The following is a 19,393-nucleotide window of genomic DNA, read 5'->3' as shown; positions in this document are numbered from 1 at the left end:
TACTATTGCCGAATACATGAAATTAGGAACATGGAGCACAACAAGCTAAGCTTATGAGCGTACTCTTAAAAGCAAATGAAATTTGGCGGACGATTTTAATATAACAAGTTTGGAATAATGTCAAAATAATAATGGTAAATTATGGTAGACAAACATGTAACAATAAAAGGAAAAAACAACAACAACAACAACAAAAACAAAAAAACAAAACAAAAACAAAAAACCATTTAGTCAAAACTTGACTAAATGTAAAAACAATGCTAAACTAACAACAGTACTCACACGCGCTCGCACACTCACTCGCACACACACGCATACAATGACTTCCACATGGTTGAAAATAGAATACTACCAGAACAAGGAAATGTAAACAGTACTGCACATGGTCGTTTCGAACATGGATGAGATAAACGCATTCATTATTCAAAACGTTTGCTTAATAAGATAAACCTGAATAACTGGTCAAATATCAATGCATTTTCGCTGTCTGGCCTGTCTCTATTGCCATTCAGAAAATCATCAGCGGTTAGCAAATCATAGTTGGGCAGTGTTGACAAGGTGACTTCACGTATTTGAAGAGATAAGGGGCAATGGAAAATATAGTGCTCCGCATTTTCAACAGGATAACCACAAGTGCATGACGGGTCGGGAATTAAATGTCTGTCAAATAGATCGCTGATCCTCAATCTCAGTCTGCAATGGATAATTTCTGATTTTCGATCAGATGTGTATATATGTTACAGGCATTAAGTGAAACCAGGCATTACGCGTAATGCCTGAAATGTTCAGACATTGCGCGTAATGCCTGTGACCACTAGGCATTACACGTAATGCCTAAAAATACCAGGCATTACGTGTAATGCCTGAAAATCATTGTCAGGCATTACACGTAATGCCTAAAACCTGTTACAGGCATTAAGTGAAACCAGGCATTATGTGTATAATGCCTGAAACCTCTCTGCAATTGTCGTTGGTGAGGTTTCTGCTGATGTTTGTTGGTGGTTTGTGGATGGTTTGTTGGTGGTTGGTCGTGGTGGGTCGTGGTTGGATGGTTTGTTGGTGGTTGGTCGTGGTTGGTTGTTTGGTAGTTGGTCGTGGTTGGTTGGTGGTTTGTTGTTGATTTGTTGTTGTTGTTATTGTGTGCATTCATTGTGATATGTTTTACTTGTTCAACACCATGTACTTGTGTAACACCATGCACTCGTCCCCACACACATACACTACTCTAGTAATTTATTTATTTCATGTATGGAATAGTAAAATACACCAACATTACGATAATAATGGTTGATGTAAATAAATATGTCATATTAAGAGGTATTGTCATAAAAACCCTCTCTCTCTCTCTCTCTTTTGTTAACCTTCAGCTCAACCTTTCCTAAAACGAATTTTGTATACATTAAAAAATGAATTATCGAATTATGAAATTGTTATACATTTGCGCCTGGTAATGCGAAGGTTAACCACACCAACAAAATCAATATAATAATGGTTGCTACGGAATGCATTTAGAATGATAATATAGAATTACGTCTAATAAAATGGAAAAAGGAAGACACTCATGTTGGACAAAGTAATTATGTAAATTAATCACGCATTGAGAATGATAATTTAGAACTTTGTCAAACAAAATGGAAAATGGAGACATTCATGGTGGATTAAGTAATTGTTTAACTTAATTAATTAAGCAAGTATGCAGTTGTTGCACACAGTAAATACATGCAAACAACATTGGTTACTAGAGCATACAATAAGAGTAATTAAAATTAAATGAAAATAAGATGTGCAATTGCTCCACATGAGTCGCATTTTGTTCGTCCGGGGGACACCTGATCACAATTAATGTTTTATTTGTTTTGACAAGACAGACTGTTATGGCAGCGGCTGTTGCATTTGAGATGACTTTTGAAGCATCTGCAACGGTTTGTGGAACACTTTTTTTTCTGTCCACTGCAGTTACATTTAACAAAACCCTGCCCGCCGCCCAAAGACTCGCTTGAAACCGCTTCTCTAACTGAAACTTGGGCACAGAGTGTAACGTCCTTTTCGCTCAACTGAAACTGGTTTCTAGAAAAGCACCCTTTCAAGATACCTGCCCGGACTGCAATTGTGTAGTTCTCGTTTACATCTCGGTCAACTATCACACCTAAAATGTTTCTAGGATCTCCTCTTCCTCTGTCTACCGACGGAATAGGGACCAGGACAGTCTGACCAATTTCTCCAGGAATCATCTCAATTCTGCTTCTTTTCAACATCCGGTCTGCTTGTTTCTGTTGGCTGATCCTTGCTCTCTTCCGCGATTCTTGTATGGTATCATCATGTTTTTGTAATGCAGCTTCATGCACAGAAGATGGTCCAGGCGTCTGTCTTTCAGCTTGGGGCATTGCACCAAGAGAAGGCCCAGGCGTCTGACTTTCAGCTTGGGGCATTGCACCAAAAGACGGTCCAGGCGTCTGTCTTTCCGCTTGGGGCATTGCACGAAGAGAAAGCCCAGGCGTCTGACTTTCAGCTTGGGGCATTGCACCAAGAGAAGGCCCAGGCGTCTGTCTTTCAGCTTGGGGCATTGCACCAAGAGAAGGCCCAGGCGTCTGACTTTCAGCTTGGGGCATTGCACCAAAAGACGGCCCAGGCGTCTGACTTTCAGCTTGGGGCATTGCACCAAGAGAAGGCCCAGGCGTCTGACTTTCAGCTTGGGGCATTGCACCAAGAGAAGGCCCAGGCGTCTGACTTTCAGCTTGGGGCATTGCACCAAAAGACGGCCCAGGCGTCTGACTTTCAGCTTGGGGCATGTCGATGTCTTCATTTGGTTCTACTAATGCCTTTTGTAATTCATGCACAGAAGATGGTCCAGGCGTCTGTCTTTCAACTTGGGGCATTGCACCAAGAGACGGCCCAAGCGTCTGACTTTTAGCTTGGGGCATGTCGATGTCTTCATTTGGTTCCACTAATGCCTTTTGTAATTCTTCCTCCGTTTCGATCAAGTCTATGATACCATCGGGCAACGTTGTTGATCTCAGACCGATCTTGGCTTCCGTGCCAAACAATGCTTTGAATGGCGATCTGCCTATACCGGCGTGGTGACTCGTGTTCTTTATAAACTGGACAAATTTGATGCCAGCAGTCCAGTTCGTAGTCTTGTTCTCGCTCATCCATGCTACCAGCATATCCTTTATGTCTGAATTTGCTCTTTCAACAGAGCCTTGACTCTAGGGCTGTCTCGGTTTTCCTTGCATTATTTTTAGATCGGGCCATAATTGTGCGACCTCGGTAATTATACTGGCCGTGAATTCAGCTCCGTTGTCGCTCTGAAGAATAGATGGAGCACAGAACGCCAGAAAAAATGTCTAGGATGTGACTCGCAACTTCCGAAGCTCTTTTGGTACTCAATGGTCTTAGAATGCAGAATTTGCTGAAATGATCTTGGTACAACACAAATCCATTTATGACCTCGGTCAGCCAGCGACTGCATGTCAATAAGATCGATCTGAGCCCGGGATAGAATATCGTTTGATAGAATCGGTCGAACAACAACACCTTTGACTCTCGCTCGTTTCTTCTTCTTCTGACACTCTGCGCACAAAGATTTGTAAAGTTCTATCGCGTGGCGTGGTATGTTGTCGTATTTCTTGTGCAACTCCTTCTCCATGCGATCACAACCGCCATGGCCTGTGGCCACATCACATGCGCTCTCTTGGCGATATCGTATGTTTCTTCAAGGGTAGTATAGTAGAGAATGGATTCCTCAGTTGTGTCAGTCCTTTTCTGTACAAGCCTTTCGATGTCACCGCATTTTAATACCTCGAATCTGAAAATTAAAGTAAATGACTATTTAATGGCAATAACAGGACATGTTTATCATGGTTATAAACAATGTACCATAACTCTCGGCAGCGAGTCGGATATAATTATAACACGTAGGACAGGGTCCAGATTGAATTCATCTTGCTAAAACAATAACAACATGTCAATGTACCCGAGCGCTACATTCAAACCACAAAAGATCGTGAACAACTTACGTCGAATAATAATAACAAATCTTCCTTTTGAGAAAAACACATCCGTTTACACAGTGTTTCTAAAGCGAACATTAATAATAATTTGATATCGTAACGTTCAACAGACCCGGTATGTGAGATAACACAACGCAATTTTCTTATCAGCTGTTTTTGTTCCAGCAAGAACGATACAGTCAGTGTACTAAGCCTTTTTTGTTACCTCCCTTTGACATTATAATTATGTGTCAATTACTCTATCAGAGACAGCATTGGAGATAACCCGGTGTCAGTATTGTTTCACGATAGACGTAGAGCTGAATACCAATACTCAAATCTGTTTTTGACAAACACCACACATCACTTACTTTCCCAAGAGATGATACTCATGACGTGACTTTGTCGTTTTCTGGAAGGCAGCTTTTACTTCTTCGATTGTTCTGAAGTACACAGCTTTCGGGAGCAACTTTCTGCCGTCCTTTTCATAATGTTCAAACAAACGTCGAGTAAACAATTGTTCTTTTTCAGTATCCTCCATGGTGACGAATAAGCAACTGGTGAAAACTCGACTGGATATATTGGACCTCGGCTTTCCATTGTGACATGCACTCACACTTACGTGAAATTCAAACTGTGGTGAACCATCACTATTAATTACAATATTCACACCATGACATTTTGTCAACACTTTGTCCTTTAAAATGTTCTCACCGTGGATGGATGGATAACTGTTCAGTGCAATAGGCTTTTATGTTGTGTGTAGGCCTATTGCCTGAATTGCGTCAGGCAATAAGCGTAATTTTGAGAGTTAAATTTCAGGCATTACGTGTAATGCCTGGTATTTTTAGGCATTACGTGTAATGCCTAGTGGTCACAGGCATTACGCGTAATGCCTGAACATTTCAGGCATTACGCGTAATGCCTGGTTTCACTTAATGCCTGTAACATATATACGAGGGAACAACAGAATCATCAGAACTAATACGTTTTTTAAATAACCCAATAGAATCAAGTTGTTTAACAGTATCTGGAAGCTCATTCCACAGGGAAGTCGAAGACAGAAAAAATGACTTTTTATACAATTCAGTTCGAGAGTGGGGAGTCTGTCTGTCAAGTGGTCTTCGTCTATGGTAAGGGTTCACAGAGGCAACGAGAGGAGGCAGACGTTCTAGTAAGTATGGTGGCACGCGTGCATTAACTAATTTGAAATACAAAATCAGTTTGTGTCTTTTTCGCCTCTCCTTCAGTGTTGTAAATCCTGATTCATCGTACAATTTTTGGTGGCTCGTGCCACGAACTGCACCTATAATGGTTCTTATAGCATCAAGATGCAAGTTTTCTAATAAAGTAGCTAATCTGTCAGAACAATGATCCCATATGACGTCAGAAAAATCAAAATGGGGAATAATAAAAGATTTATACATAAGTTCAAGTGCCTTTCGGCTAAGGCGATACTTATAGGACCGAAAACATGAGAGAAGAACACGTACTTTAGATATAATTGACTGAACATGTGATTCCCATTTGCAGTCGCTCTGAATCAGTACACCAAGATGTTTGTGAACGTGGTTTTCTCTCAGAATAATTGTTCCATCAAATACAAGAGGAAGGGTTTCAGGCATTCTATTTCTGGAAAAGGTCATCAAATCTGTTTTTAAATTATTGAAATTAACTTTCCATTTTTCCGCCCAGTGTGCAATTTTGGCTAAGTCTGTATTTAAGATCTGTGTCCGCGTGTTTGCATCATTTAGAGATAAATACAAACTGGTATCATCAGCAAAATGTTTAATGACAGATTCGATATCAATGACAATATCGTTAATGTACACAAGGAACAACAAGGGCCCCAGAACAGAACCTTGGGGAACACCTGAACAAACACGTCCGTATGTCGATTTCCTGCCTTGGATAACAACGGCTTGTAACCTGTCTGTCAAATAATCTTCAAACCATTTTAATAAAACACCTCTTATGCCTATAGCATATAATTTGTGCAACAAGCCCTTATTATGGGGGCGAGGACGCCCCCATTCTATACGGATAGTTTCGAGGTTGACCATGGGCAGCGCCATTTTGTTGTAAAATACGTCATCAGTTTGTGTACACAGGAAGTTGTGACATCCGTCACCCTATGGGAGGGGTGACGTCAAAATTGTTCATCTGTAGAAAGTTGTGAAATCCGTCACCCTATGGGAGGGGTGACGTCAAAATTGGTCATCACAGAGTTTGTGTAACACAGGAAGTTGTGAAATACGTCACCCTATGGGAGGGGTGACGTCAAAATTGTTCAACAAAAACATGATATGTCGCATTGTGCAGGGTCAACTGCAACAAACTCAAACCGAGCCATTCATACCTAGCTGTATTTGAGTGACTTATATACCCGACATTTTTATTTCTTATTTTTAGCACAGGTGTAGGAAAAATCATGAACCAAAATGTTATTTATTTTCTAATTTAACATTTTTTTTACAAATATGACCATGGTCTTTTAAACATACAGTGACATTAAACATTGTTATGTTAAAAAAAAGAAAAAAGAAAAAAAGCTTTTGTGCACAAATCAGAAAATACATTGTACATTTTACCTACAGGCCAAACCGTGAGTGTCTGTGGCAAAGCCCGACCCAGGAAATTGCACTGATTTTATATTTAGATCCGAGGGAAATTGTCAAGAACAGGCGCTTGCATTTGGATGTGTCCAATGATAGTAGGTTTGGTTGTGATCAATCAGAATAATGTAGGAATAAAAATGTATGACAGTTTAGTATGATGACATGTAATTCACATATGCTGAAAATATGATATTATACATCATGTAATATTATTATGGCTGTTGCCATGACCATGAAACCCAACAAAGGTTTAATGTAATGTAATTCAAAATACCAAAACCGAGCACCTATTAATCTCGTCTTTGCGCGTGAAGATTGAGGCCGTCTGCCAGTAGCGGTTAGGTCATACAGTGGAACCCCTCTCTAGCGACCTTTAAAATGTTGACAAAAATCGGTCCTTGTGGAGGGGGGTCCTTACAGAGGGAGGGGGGCGGAGTCAGGGGGCCACAAAGAAAGTCAGATTTAAAAAGAAAAAGAAAACAGAGAAGTTTGAGTTGCTGACGACCGTTCCCTCTGAAAGCAAACTGCTTCGATTTCATGTTTGTCCTTGGTGTCCACCAGTTCTGGTGCATGTACTACCCTGGCCAAGTTTCCTCTCAAGACATCAAAGAGACCGCCCCGGTATACTCTACAGCCTCTGGGCGAACCACCTCTCATAGCTAAAACTGGGTCAATGACCCCTGGGAAGAAGGTCAGTGTCTATAAAATTTTACTCCTAGGCCTGCGGCCAGGGGGGGGGGGGGGGGAGTATACCGGTACCATTTGAGAATCAGACCAAATGAGAATTGAACCATTTGAGAACATCCTTTTTTTTCAATCACTACATCGAAGGCCTGCGGCCCGGGGTTCACATGGGTTGGTTTGTTTGTTTGTTTCAAACCCACACCCATATACACACATTTCCCATTTAAACCATTTGTCGGCCCCCTGTCGATATTTATCGACTAAGTTCCTTGTGCCACACTCTGTCGAAGGCTTTTGATATATCACAGAAAACAGCCTGAGTCGTCAACTGCTTATCTAAGGATTGACAAAAATCGTCATACATACTCAACAACTGAAAACTAGTTGAATCACAAGGATATTCCCACGCTTGGGAGGATAACTATGTTGGTGTGGTTTGCTATCGCTTGTAAGTTTTAAGTGAATAGTGGATGTGTGTATATGTGTGGTGTGGTGTGTAAATGTGTGTGTGTGTGTTTGTGTGTTTGTATGTGTGTGTGTGTGTGTGAGTGTGTGTGTGTGTGTTTGAGTGTGTGTGTGTGTGTGTGTGTGTGTGTGAGTGTGTGTGTGTGTAGGCGTGTGTATATTTGCATGATTGTGTGTGTACATGTGTAGCCTATCTACGTGCGTGCGTGCGTGCGTTTAGCCTACATGCGGGTGCGTACGTGCGTGCTTGGGTGTTTATTTACAGACAACCCATGTGTACATTAATGCCTTTTTGCAAACCGATCAACCGAAATCAGCACTGTTCAAAGTTAACCACACCGGACTGGCCAACACTATTCCGACCTTTTACGTCCGACACTGCTTTGCCAAGTACCGCCACTAGACGGCATTGTACATGTAATCAAAAGGCCAGCTATTGAGTTACTGACGATCTCCGTTTCAATTAAATGGAACCTCGTCCAGCGCACGCTGCGTGGCGACCTTTAGGACAACACCTCCCCAGCGCCCCCCCCCCCCCTCCCCCCTTCCCCTCAACCAACCCCAGCCCCGATCCAATCACAACCAATCCCCCTCCGACACCCACCCCTTCCCCATTGTTCAGCAGAGACTTCAGACTTCAGATATCGTACGATTGATCTCTGAGGAGTGGTTGCCCTGGTTGACTTGTTGTGTGTTGTCGTGTTTGTTTGCTGGTTTGTTTGTTAGTTTAAGTTTTTTTTAGACAGCAAACGTATTTTCAAACCCGCATTGAAGCGCACTGATTGACTGACTGACTAACTGACAAAGTAACATACTGGCTCACTAATTTATCTTTTGACATTTAGTTGTAGCTTCCGGAAAAAAATGTCGGTCACAGTTTTCAAAACAGAAATTCAAGTTCAGGCTTTAATACAAAGAAATGGTTATTTTGGGATCCTATATAAAATTATAACCCAGCATAGTTCAACTAGTATGTTGGCGATTTATTTAAAGTAGGTCTTGTCTCTTTAAAGTGATATATAGGGATGAATGCAAACCCCCGCTTTGCATTATCTCTTAGTGCTATCAATGCCCCCGGAAACTGACTATCCGGAATAGGTATGGGCTACCTACAATCTGTTACTATACATTATAAAGTATAGAGGCATCGTATTTAGTTTCAGAACTGTCATACTTAATGAATGGTTTGACCTGTTTAAGATTGTGAACAAATGTTGTTGAATTCTGCGTGCAAAAACAGAGCGTACAGGTGTTGTGGTGGTGAGCTGTTTATATGCTGTTACGTGTGTGTGTGTGTGTGTGTGTGTGTGTGTGTGTGTGTGTGTGTATGAGTGCTTGCGTGCGTGCGTGCGTGAGAGAGAGATATATATAGAGAGAGACAGAGAGACAGAGACAGAGACAGAAAGAGAGAGAGACAGAGAGAGAGAGACAGAGACAGAGAGACAGAGAGAGACAGAGACAGAGAGAGAGAGAGACAGAGAGAGAGACAGATAAAGAGAGACACGGAGAGAGAGAGAGAGACAGAGAGAGAGAGAGAGAGAGAGAGAGAGAGAGAGAGAGAGAGAGAGAGAGAGAGAGAGAGAGAGAGAGAGAGCACAGCAATTCCTCCTGGTGTAAACATAAGCGCACATGTGCAAACAATGCTGCCAGGAACTGCCATCAAAACCATATCTTCACCACTTTCTGCATTTTGTTCTGTTGCAGGTTCCACAAAATAACAAACCCCAGCATTGTGAACGAGAAACAAAGAACCTATTATGCAGACCAGATTTGCTGAATCTCTGGAAGAAAACACCAAGATTCTAGCTCCATTTGCGCAACAGTAATCTCAAATGTTTAAGTCTCCCGCGAGCAGCTCATTGGAAGGAGTATTTGTCACAACGACTTTACCTCAGAAAAGATCGTCTGTCTTACTTGAGTAGTAAATTCTGGATTTAGTTTTGGACAGGATTCGACTGATCAGTCAGAAAAGAGATCAGATACGGTGAATCAGATAAAGAAAGATCTGCGCAGTGAACCGAATGACCAAGTGTATTGTGAGACTTCGAGTGGTACATCTGTAGCCAAGATTCAACCGGTCAGAAACAAAAGAGATCAGGTACAATACAATTCGGATACGGAGGGATCAGATGTATATGGGACGAACTCTTCGATGAACCGAAACACTCTGTGACTCAGCCTTGCAGCGATTTACGTTTTATCTTTGCCATACGTTACTGCCAATCAATTGTTGGCAGGATCGCAGAATTCTTGAACCAAACAACAATACTGAAAATACACTACACGAATAAAGGCAGCCATTTGATTGCCTTTATTTGCACAAAGCTTTGGACTGCTTGAAGCACGGCCCACCGTCAACAAGTTGTCCTAATGGATGACGGTTAGCTTTTCTAGCTCTAGGATAATTGATACACAGCAAATCAGCCGATAATTGGCAGGCCGCATTCATTTGTGTGCACGCAGTTGACATTTATGTGGTGAGCTACTGCCGTTAAACTTGGGAGTGAACGAGGCGAACAGTTTGTCTTGCAGCGAGGAAAACTGCACATTACGTATACGCTGTACTGGTGACTTGTTAGAAAAAAGTCTGACTCAAATTGGAGAGGATATTTTCCTTATTTCTGAGGATTTTAGTGGTTTGTTGAGGAATTATTCGCATAAGCAATTGTGTAATCCTAACGTGTTTTGTTTTATCCTCCTAACCTAAGATTTGTTCGACGACAACATTTATTACACTTGTAAATCAATATTAGTTTAAGTTACGTTTGAGGAAAACACTTCACAGAGAGAAGATCAACTGCGTTTCACTTTCAACCAGGAAAGAAAAAACCACAACTCTTCTTCACGCTATAAACAGTTCGAGGATCTTGATTCAGTAGGGGAAAAAAAGAAACGTTTCCGCAGTATAGGCGTGTGTTGTGTGTGTGTGTGTGTTTGCATGAAATTTTCTTGTCATGAGTGGATGAATACTTTATCACAAGTGGACTTTGATCCCAAAGTCTGTGTGACCTGCAAGATCGGTGTTCTTCACAATATTGTTCTGAACTCGTGTGGATTAATCATTGAACACAATGAAGTCCCAGAATCGTTGAATCTCTCTCATTCACAACCAGCATTCGACCTAGGCGCTGTTGATCGAATCCTACACAAAAGGAATATTCCGGGGGAAAAAAGAAGCAACAGCGAACAGGGAAACGCAAAAAGTGAAAAACGAACACTGAAAAGCAAACAGCAAATTCGCAAAGAGCGAACAGTCAAAAGTAAGCAGCGAATGTGGAAACAGAAACAGTGATAAGAAAATAGTGAACAGCGAACAGTGAACAGTGAACAGTGAATAGTGAACAGCGAACAGCGAACAGCAAGCAGCAAACAGTGAACGATGGCGAACATCCACGCACACCTGTCACCGCCTCACCAGTTGCCTCCCCTGGAACTGGACCAGCAGGAGAAGCTTGAGGAGAACTTCAAGAACAACCGCAACCCTTCAGACCTGGATGTCATCCTCATCGCGGCTGAGGTCGACCTCCCGGAACACGTAGTCAAGGTGAGTAGAAGCGGAAATAATACAGTCGAACCCGCGTAGAACGACCACCCAAGGGAACGACCAAATTGTGTCGCTATAGACAGGCTGTCGCCACTGAAGGGGAATTATTATAGAAGATTAAACTCGTGGCCGTATATGTAGGGAGAGAGAATGCATCTTGACTGTGGCAACATTACCGTTCAGTTGATTTTTGCGGGTGTACTACAAAACCGTACTGCAGAGAATCTTTGGACCGTTTCAGGACTAAATTGTTCTACCATCGCCACGCATAGCCCACCCTTTTTCGCCCCCCCCCCCCCCACCTGCCCCGCCCCTTCTTCATCAAAACACCCAAAAAACAACAACAACAAAAACAAACTGGGCAGGCCATTGACAGCACACTACCTAACAGGACTTGTTTGAAGTATGGTACCCTACTCCCCCACCTATCGCGTACACTCACTTCTGGTGTTAACTTTATCGATCACTTTATAGTACCTCCCAGGACCCTGTGAACACCGCCCTGATATGGCCCTTCGTGGTCGGCTGGGCGTTAAGCAAACAAACAAACAAACAAACAGCCCCTGTGAACTATATACAGACATTCTGGTACCAATCATTCTCGCAGAGAATTACATCACGACAGCGAAGGCCGCGCTTAGAAAAGAAATTGCAGCAATTTCAAAGCCATTGTTGCTTATCGTTGACCAAAGGTACATCAAGCAGGAAGAGCGAGCTTCTATGGCACAGACAATTTCTTTACATATACATAGTGTCTTCACCTTGCCTTCCTAGGTGAAAGCTCTGACGTCGAAAAGCAAAACAGACTTCGACAAGACGTATGACGGTGCAAATAAGGACGTCGAGTCTGTCACAGAGCTTCGAAAACAGAGGTTGTCTCGGTGACTTAGTCTTATCAACAAGTAGACACGTTGCCTAGAAGGTCGCCGCTAGGCTGTGCATGTGTTGTTATCGTATAATCTTAAGTACAGGGAACTCTTGATTGGTCCCCTGAGGTTCTTTCATGAGCACGCGTGTGTGTCGGTTTACCCCCTCCCTGATCGAAGCGTGCAGGACATTGTCATTGATCCGCGAGGCTTTACTACAGTGGGACCTCTCTTATAAGACCGTCCATTATTCGACTCCCATTGGCCTACTGGATGAGACATCGGCCACCCAATCGGAAGGTCATGGGTTCGAATCCTGGCCGCGCCTGGTGGGTTAAGGGTGGATATTTTCCAATCTCCCAGGTCAACTTATGTGCAGACCTGCTAGTGCCTTATTCCCCTTCGTGTGTACACGCAAGCACAAGACCAAGTGCGCACGGCAAAGATCCTGTTATCCATGTCAGAGTTCGGTGGGTTAAAGAAACAGGAAAATACCCAGCATGCTTCCGCGAAAGCGGCGTGGCTGCCTAAATGGTTAAAAACGGTCTTACATGTAAAAACCCACTCGCGCAAACACAGCCCATGAACGAAGAAGAAGAAGAAGAAGAAGAAAAGGACTTCCTCTTCCGTACGACCTCATGTTCTCAGACGTTTTCTTCCAAGAGTCACTAAGTGTGCCTCCAGTATAAGACTCCCTCTATTTCAAGACATACACTTCTCAGATTTTAGGAGGTCTTAACAAAGAGGTACCACTTTATCACGAATACGCAATTAGGTGGCTGATTTGTTCGCTGGCCGGAAAATCAGTCATAGTCAGGGAATAGCAACAGTGGAACTTTCTGAAATACTTGCCTCCGCGCATGTTTTCCTTTTGTTTCCAGAAGTAAGTTCTCAGTACTTTGAAATAATACTGCTCTGCGCTCAAAGGAAAGTGATTGACTTTTCCGCTTGGCAGAATATCGAAGTCAGTGAATTTAGCTAAGCTTTCAAAACAAACCCTCTCGCCTTATTTTTCCTTTCTCTCTACAGTAGTGTGTTTACAGTATAATCAACCAAGTCAGATCCGTTTAATCGATACCACTCTGAACCCAAACAAGGTGATTGACTGAAAATCGAAACCAGTGCATGAACACCTAGACCTTCAAAACAAACAATGAAAATCATTCGCCTGCGGCAGTATGTCGACTCACGTTAACAGAGTTACTAATCAAGGTCATCGTGTCGTGCTTAAGTAAGTAAGCTTTAGCGGAACGCCGGACTTAAACCATCAAAGGAAACTAATTGGCCGTGATAACCTCCCTTATCTTTGATGGGACTTGCGGGAATGTAAATGCTGCTGTAAGCCGATCTCGCTGATTTGTTGGGCTGTTCTGGATTAGGAAGTCAGATTGTCGCACGTTACCGGATTGTCGGGTGTGAAACTGTAATGTTGTTTTGTATGCAATACGAAGACAGGCATTACAGGCGTAGAAAGTTTTCGCTTTGGTGTTTTTTGATCGGTGAAACCTCAGATAAATTCTCCTATTTCTAAGCTCAGGTAGTTGCTGATTGAAATATGTCTGTGTTCTCCAGCACGCGAAGATAATGTCAAAACGGTGTAAGACAGTCGCGGGGGAGCACTCACACACACAGACACAGACACAGACACACGCACGCACGCACGCACGCACGCACTGGCACGCACACACGCACTGGCACGCACACACGCGCACGCACGTACACACGCTCGCACGCACGCACCCACACACGCTCGCTTTCGGTACTTTCAGTATGTCGAAAACAACACCCAATTCATAGCAGCTTTAATCACATGATCTACATCATCAAATAAACCCAAGACCGCACTAGCTGGCACATAAAACAAGGCGAACCCTGAATTTGCCCCTGGTGCTAGAGGGTAACGCAAACATTTGCAGTGTGTAAGTTACCGCCGTATGTGTATAGGTACATACGCAAACATTTCAGTGGTGCGTTGAAGTTACCTGCAATAAATCCCAGGTAAACATTGCTTGCACTACTAGCACTGACTGAAGCAAAGGCCTATAAATCCAGGTAAACTTTGACATGGCATTGAAGTAGGCCGACTACTTTACTGAAGGAGCAGGCAATAAGAACGAGTGGTGTAGTTGATCTGTGGTATGATACTAATTACACGCGGAATGCTTCTCTTGGCAAATTGGGAGAGTTTTTTTTCCCTTTTCCACAGCACATTTCCAACAATAATCTTTGTTGTCGGTTGGGTATGTCTTTGACTCGGAGCAAGAATCGTCAAAACAACTTGATTCAGATGATTATGTCCTGTGTGTACTTTTTTGGTTTCCTTTTCTTCGTTTTGTTCACTCAGTCCTTGCTTTTCCGTTTCCGTCTCACTGTTTGTATTCGCCTGTCTGAAAAGGGGGATTGTTTGTTCGTTCATGGGCTGAAACTCCCACGGCTTTTACGTGTATGACCGTTTTTACCCCGCCATTTAGGCAGCCATACGCCGCTTTCGGAGGAAGCATGCTGGGTATTTTCGTGTTTCTATAACCCACCGAACTCTGACATGGATTACAGGATCTTTTTCGTGCGCACTTGGTCTTGTGCTTGCGTTTTCACACGGGGGTCTTCGGACACCGAGGAGAGTCTGCACACAAAGTTGACTCTGAGAAATAAATCTCTCGCCGAACGTGGGGACGAACTCACGCTGACAGCGGCCAACTGGATACAAATCCAGCGCGCTACTGACTGAGCTACATCCCCGCCCGAAAAGGGGGATGGAATAGGAGACGATAGAGACATGTTAACAGACAGAGATCGAGTGGGGGTTGGGGGTGGGGGTAAGATGATAAGGTGAAAGCGATTGAGAGAGAGAGAGAGCGAGAGAGCGCGAGAGCGCGAGTCAGACAGACAGACAGACAAACAGAAATCGAGTGGAGGAGGAAAACAAAGTCAGACAAACAGACAGACAGACAGACAAAGATGAACCTCAACCTAAGCAATCATAGTGTCAGAGCGAGTCAGACAGACAGACAGACAGACAGACAAAGATGAACTCCAACCTAAGCAATCATAGTGTCCAACAGGGTGCGAAATCACACGCTCAAACAATCCTCTCACACATCAAACAGCACGCGCCGCAGCGGCTGGACATATTCATTTACCGTAATGATGTCCACGCATTATCTCAGGCGCTGACCACAGCAATATCCGGTGCTAAATGAGAATCATGCCCGGGAACCGGTAAGACCTCGTCAGTTCATTAATTACAGAGATTGCTTTGGGTCGGCGTTAGGTCGAGAACTGTATATTATCTTGTGGTCTCATTCTGCAGCGTCAACGTGATTCTCAGAGCTCTGTTTGTTTATGGTTTTGACAAACAACGCAGGCAAAACCAGTCATTAAGAAAATATTGAGGAAAAGAAGGTGAATTCGAAAATGTAGCCTTCCGTTTGCAGAAAAGGGAAAGAGAAATTGCTATCGCACATATACACACACATGGACACGTGCACACACACACACACACACACACACACACATACACACATACACACACACACACACACACACACACACACACACACACACACATACACACACACACACAGGAAGACAAGCAGGCAGGCAGACAGACCGGGTCTCTCTCTGTCTGTCTGTCTGTCTGCCCGTCTGTCTGTTGCAAACTAAAGATATTAAAAACATTCTGTTAAACACTTCTTTCTGCCCCAAAGCACAGGTTTAGTACAAGATGGTTAGATGCAGATGGAGATAAGGAAACCCATGTCTTTATTAATCAATAGTTATTTCTTTGTTGAAATCCAACCCATGACTTTTATCAATTTGTTCTCTTTTTCTCCGCAGAAATGGTTCCAGCACCGGCTTGCTTGCTGGAGACAAAAGCAAGGACTGCCAGCCAATGAGAGGCCAGTAAACGATTGACGTCACCTCCGCCCAAGCCATTGCCGCCTACGTTATTGTCGCGGAAATACGTCATTCTACACTGCGAGTATGCCAGAACAGTTTGTGCTCTTCGCCTTGACACATTAATGATCAAAAAATGAGAAAAAAAGCGGGATAAAAATGTGTTTATATTAAAAAAAAAACAAAAAAAAAACACCGATTCTTGATAAGCTAAAACAGAACACAAAATATTTTGCCTCGAACATCAGTGCAGAAAAAGGATAAATGTTTGAAACCGTTAACGTTTTCCGTGTTCACAATGTTTCGTTCTTGTAATCAAAGTTTCAGATAACAAGGTGTATGTTCGTTATAATGTACATAGTAAAGCAACTGTCTAAACTTTCACTACAGGCTTGCAAAAGATGACGTCCTGTGATATTCAGCAATACATTTCTTTTTTTCTGTTAACAGGTGTTGTTTATTATTCACCTGAAAGAGCATGGGTTCGAGGGAAAGCTTGGTAAACTGAAATCACGCGGTTCTTATAATGGCTTCATGATTATATGCAACATGTACATAACCCGGAGTGTTTTGGTTTGCTTGCATTGCAACAGATTCAAAAATGGAAGATCTTATAATCTTTTGGAGAAAGTTATGCAACGGGACATTCACCTGTGTTTTTTTGTTGTCGCACTTAGTCTTAATTGTTATTATGCATGTTTGTGAAATTGATGATATGATAAATATAAACATTAATTTCCTTTCATCAACACACAACATCACGTTGTAAGGATGAACTCAGACAGACAGACAGACGGACGGACGGACGGACGGACGGACGGACGGACAGCCAGCCAGGCAGCCAGAAAGACAGACAGACATACATACAGACATGTAAACAGACATGTAAACAGACAGACAGACAGATAGGCAGACAGACGTTATTAGTTAGTAAAACAGAAGTCTGTTTGTCGTTCCAAACCCTGTATTTAATTTAAGAAATGGCTGAATGGCGGAATACGCCGTGTTTCTAGTCCGTCATATAAGGGCACAGTCCATCCCATGAAAGCAGTTCTGTTCATTTTCTCACATCTGCTGAGGCCTTTACATTGGATAAGACTATCGTCCCTCTATTTGGATACATACCAACAATTGGCGTTTTGTCAGTGCCAAGGTTTCACTTCATAACCTTCGTCACAAAGATACAATGTACCGGTATTTCGGGGTACGGGTTTAAAGCGTGGTAACAGTCGTTTAGGAAGAAGGCGAAACTGAAATGGCAGACGTAAACCAATTAGTCACTTTTGTCATCGTTTCACGGTTATTGTCCAGGGCAGATCACATAGTTGTTGTTTTTGTACATGCGTCAGTATTTGAAATTATTTAAAAAGGATGTTATGCAGCATATATATCTATATATATCTATATATACGACTTGTGTGTGTGTGTGTGTGTGTGTGTGTGTGTGTGTGTGTGTGTGTGTGTGTGTGTGTGTGTGTGTGTGTGTGTGTGTCCGCGATGCACGGCCAAAGTTCTCGGTGGATCTTTTTCAAATTTGGAGACCGTATTCAGCTACACCCCGGACACAACCTCATCGATGAGATATTTCAACACGTGGTTTTTCTCTGGATCCATTCCCAGTAACTCTTCCTTATCTTCTCCAGTGTTTTCAGCCGCGTTTATCTCCCTTCCTCCGTGCGGTGCGCCGGCAAAGCCGGCGTACACCCGGCATAGCCGGGTCCCCGGCGCAGCCGGGTATTCGGCTCGACTTCTTCCCGGCGCAGCCGTACCCGGCGAAGCGGGTATTCATCTAGTATATATATATATATATACGACTAGTGTCTGTCTGTCTGTCTGTTCGCGATGCACGGCCAAAGTTCTTGGTGGATCTTTTTCAAATTTGGACACCGTATTCAGCTACACCCCGGACACAACCTCATCGATGAGATATTTCAACACGTGCTCTCAGCGCGCAGCGCTGTGCGCGCTGAACCGATTTTGTTTTTTTGTGTCGGGATCCACTACCAGTAACTCTTCCTTATCTTCTCCAGTGTTTTCAGCCGCGATTATCTCCCTTCCTCCGTGTGGCGTCAATCCATATTCCCGTTACTACGTTACTATTTTTAGAAGGTCACTGCACGTTACTATTTTTAGAAGGTCTCCAGTGTTTTGCGCGTTTATCTCCTTTCCTTCGTGCGCCGGCGAAGCCGGCGTACACCCGGCAAAGCCGGGTCCCAGGCGCAGACTGGTATTCGGCTCTACTTCTTCCCGGCGAAGCCGGTACCCGGCGAAGCGGGTAAACATCTAGTATACATATATACAGCTTGAAGATATCCCTATTTTTGTGCATGTAAAAACCCGACGTTTACCGGTTTGTTTTCATACAAGACTCAGGCCCTTGCATGTGGTTTTAGGGCCATCGTTAATATCCTGTATACATGTACACATGTCAGCATTCCTACATACAAAGTAGGCTAGAACTTTAGAACTACATTATTAACTGTGGTTACATGGAAGTACCTAGTTCCTTCTCAGGTAACTCATCATGTCAGTTACCACAGATACGTCCTGGCTTTAACACGGGATAAGAGCGTCCTTCACCTTGTATTTTGTTTGTTTGTTTGCTTGTTTGTTTGTTTGCTTAACGCCCAGCCGACCACGAAGGGCCATATCAGGGCGGTGCTGCTTTGACATATAACGTGCGCCACACACAAGACAGAAGTCGCAGCACAGGCTTCATGTCTCACCCAGTCACATTATTCTGACACCGGACCAACCAGTCCTAGCACTAACCCCATAATGCCAGACGCCAAGCGGAGCAGCCACTAGATTGCCAATTTAAAGTCTTAGGTATGACCCGGCCGGGGTTCGAACCCACGACCTCCCGATCACGGGGCGGACGCCTTACCACTACTTCACCTTGTAGTAAAGCCTGCTATTAATAGACGAATTCCGAAAATAACACTGTCGGGTTTGTATGGGTTGCGGAAGAGTGAATACCCTTGCGTTTCCTCTGACAAACATTGGAGGGGCCGATCACTAGCGAGGGGTGTGTCAGATTCACGTGGACAAACCCGACGAAGTTGTTTCCGAAAATCGTCTATGGGACGAACTCGACTTCGCGAAGTCCACTTGACGAAGCTCGCTACGGGAAGCTTTGGCGCTGCAGACTCTTGACATGTGTCCCAATGAAAGGCTGATCCTATCCCTGGCAAGAGGCTGGGCGGGTCTATGGTGCTTTACAACGTAGGGTACATGGTCTGCATAGGAAGGCAAGAAATGATCATATCCCTGGCAAGAGGCTGGGCGGGTCTATGGTGCTTTACAACATAGGGTACATGGTCTGCATAG

The 19,393-nt window shown here is 43.4% G+C and overlaps 1 protein-coding gene across 1 annotated transcript in view; it reads left to right on the top strand.

The window, feature by feature from the left end:
* The window catches only part of LOC138981510 (homeodomain-only protein-like), a 20,816-nt gene extending 2,136 nt beyond the window's left edge, over positions 1–18,680 (top strand). The window contains exons 2-3 of the mRNA XM_070354455.1: positions 9,461–11,300; positions 16,004–18,680. Of these exons, the coding sequence (XP_070210556.1) occupies positions 11,136–11,300; positions 16,004–16,081 (243 nt within the window). The 5' untranslated portion in view covers positions 9,461–11,135 and the 3' untranslated portion in view covers positions 16,082–18,680. The remainder of the gene's footprint in view (positions 1–9,460; positions 11,301–16,003) is intronic.
* The last annotated feature ends 713 nt before the right edge of the window (positions 18,681–19,393 follow it).

Source organism: Littorina saxatilis, linkage group LG12 (genome assembly GCF_037325665.1).
Source record: "Littorina saxatilis isolate snail1 linkage group LG12, US_GU_Lsax_2.0, whole genome shotgun sequence".
Classification (NCBI taxonomy): domain Eukaryota; kingdom Metazoa; phylum Mollusca; class Gastropoda; order Littorinimorpha; family Littorinidae; genus Littorina; species Littorina saxatilis.
This window is presented reverse-complemented; position numbering and strand designations above follow the sequence as displayed.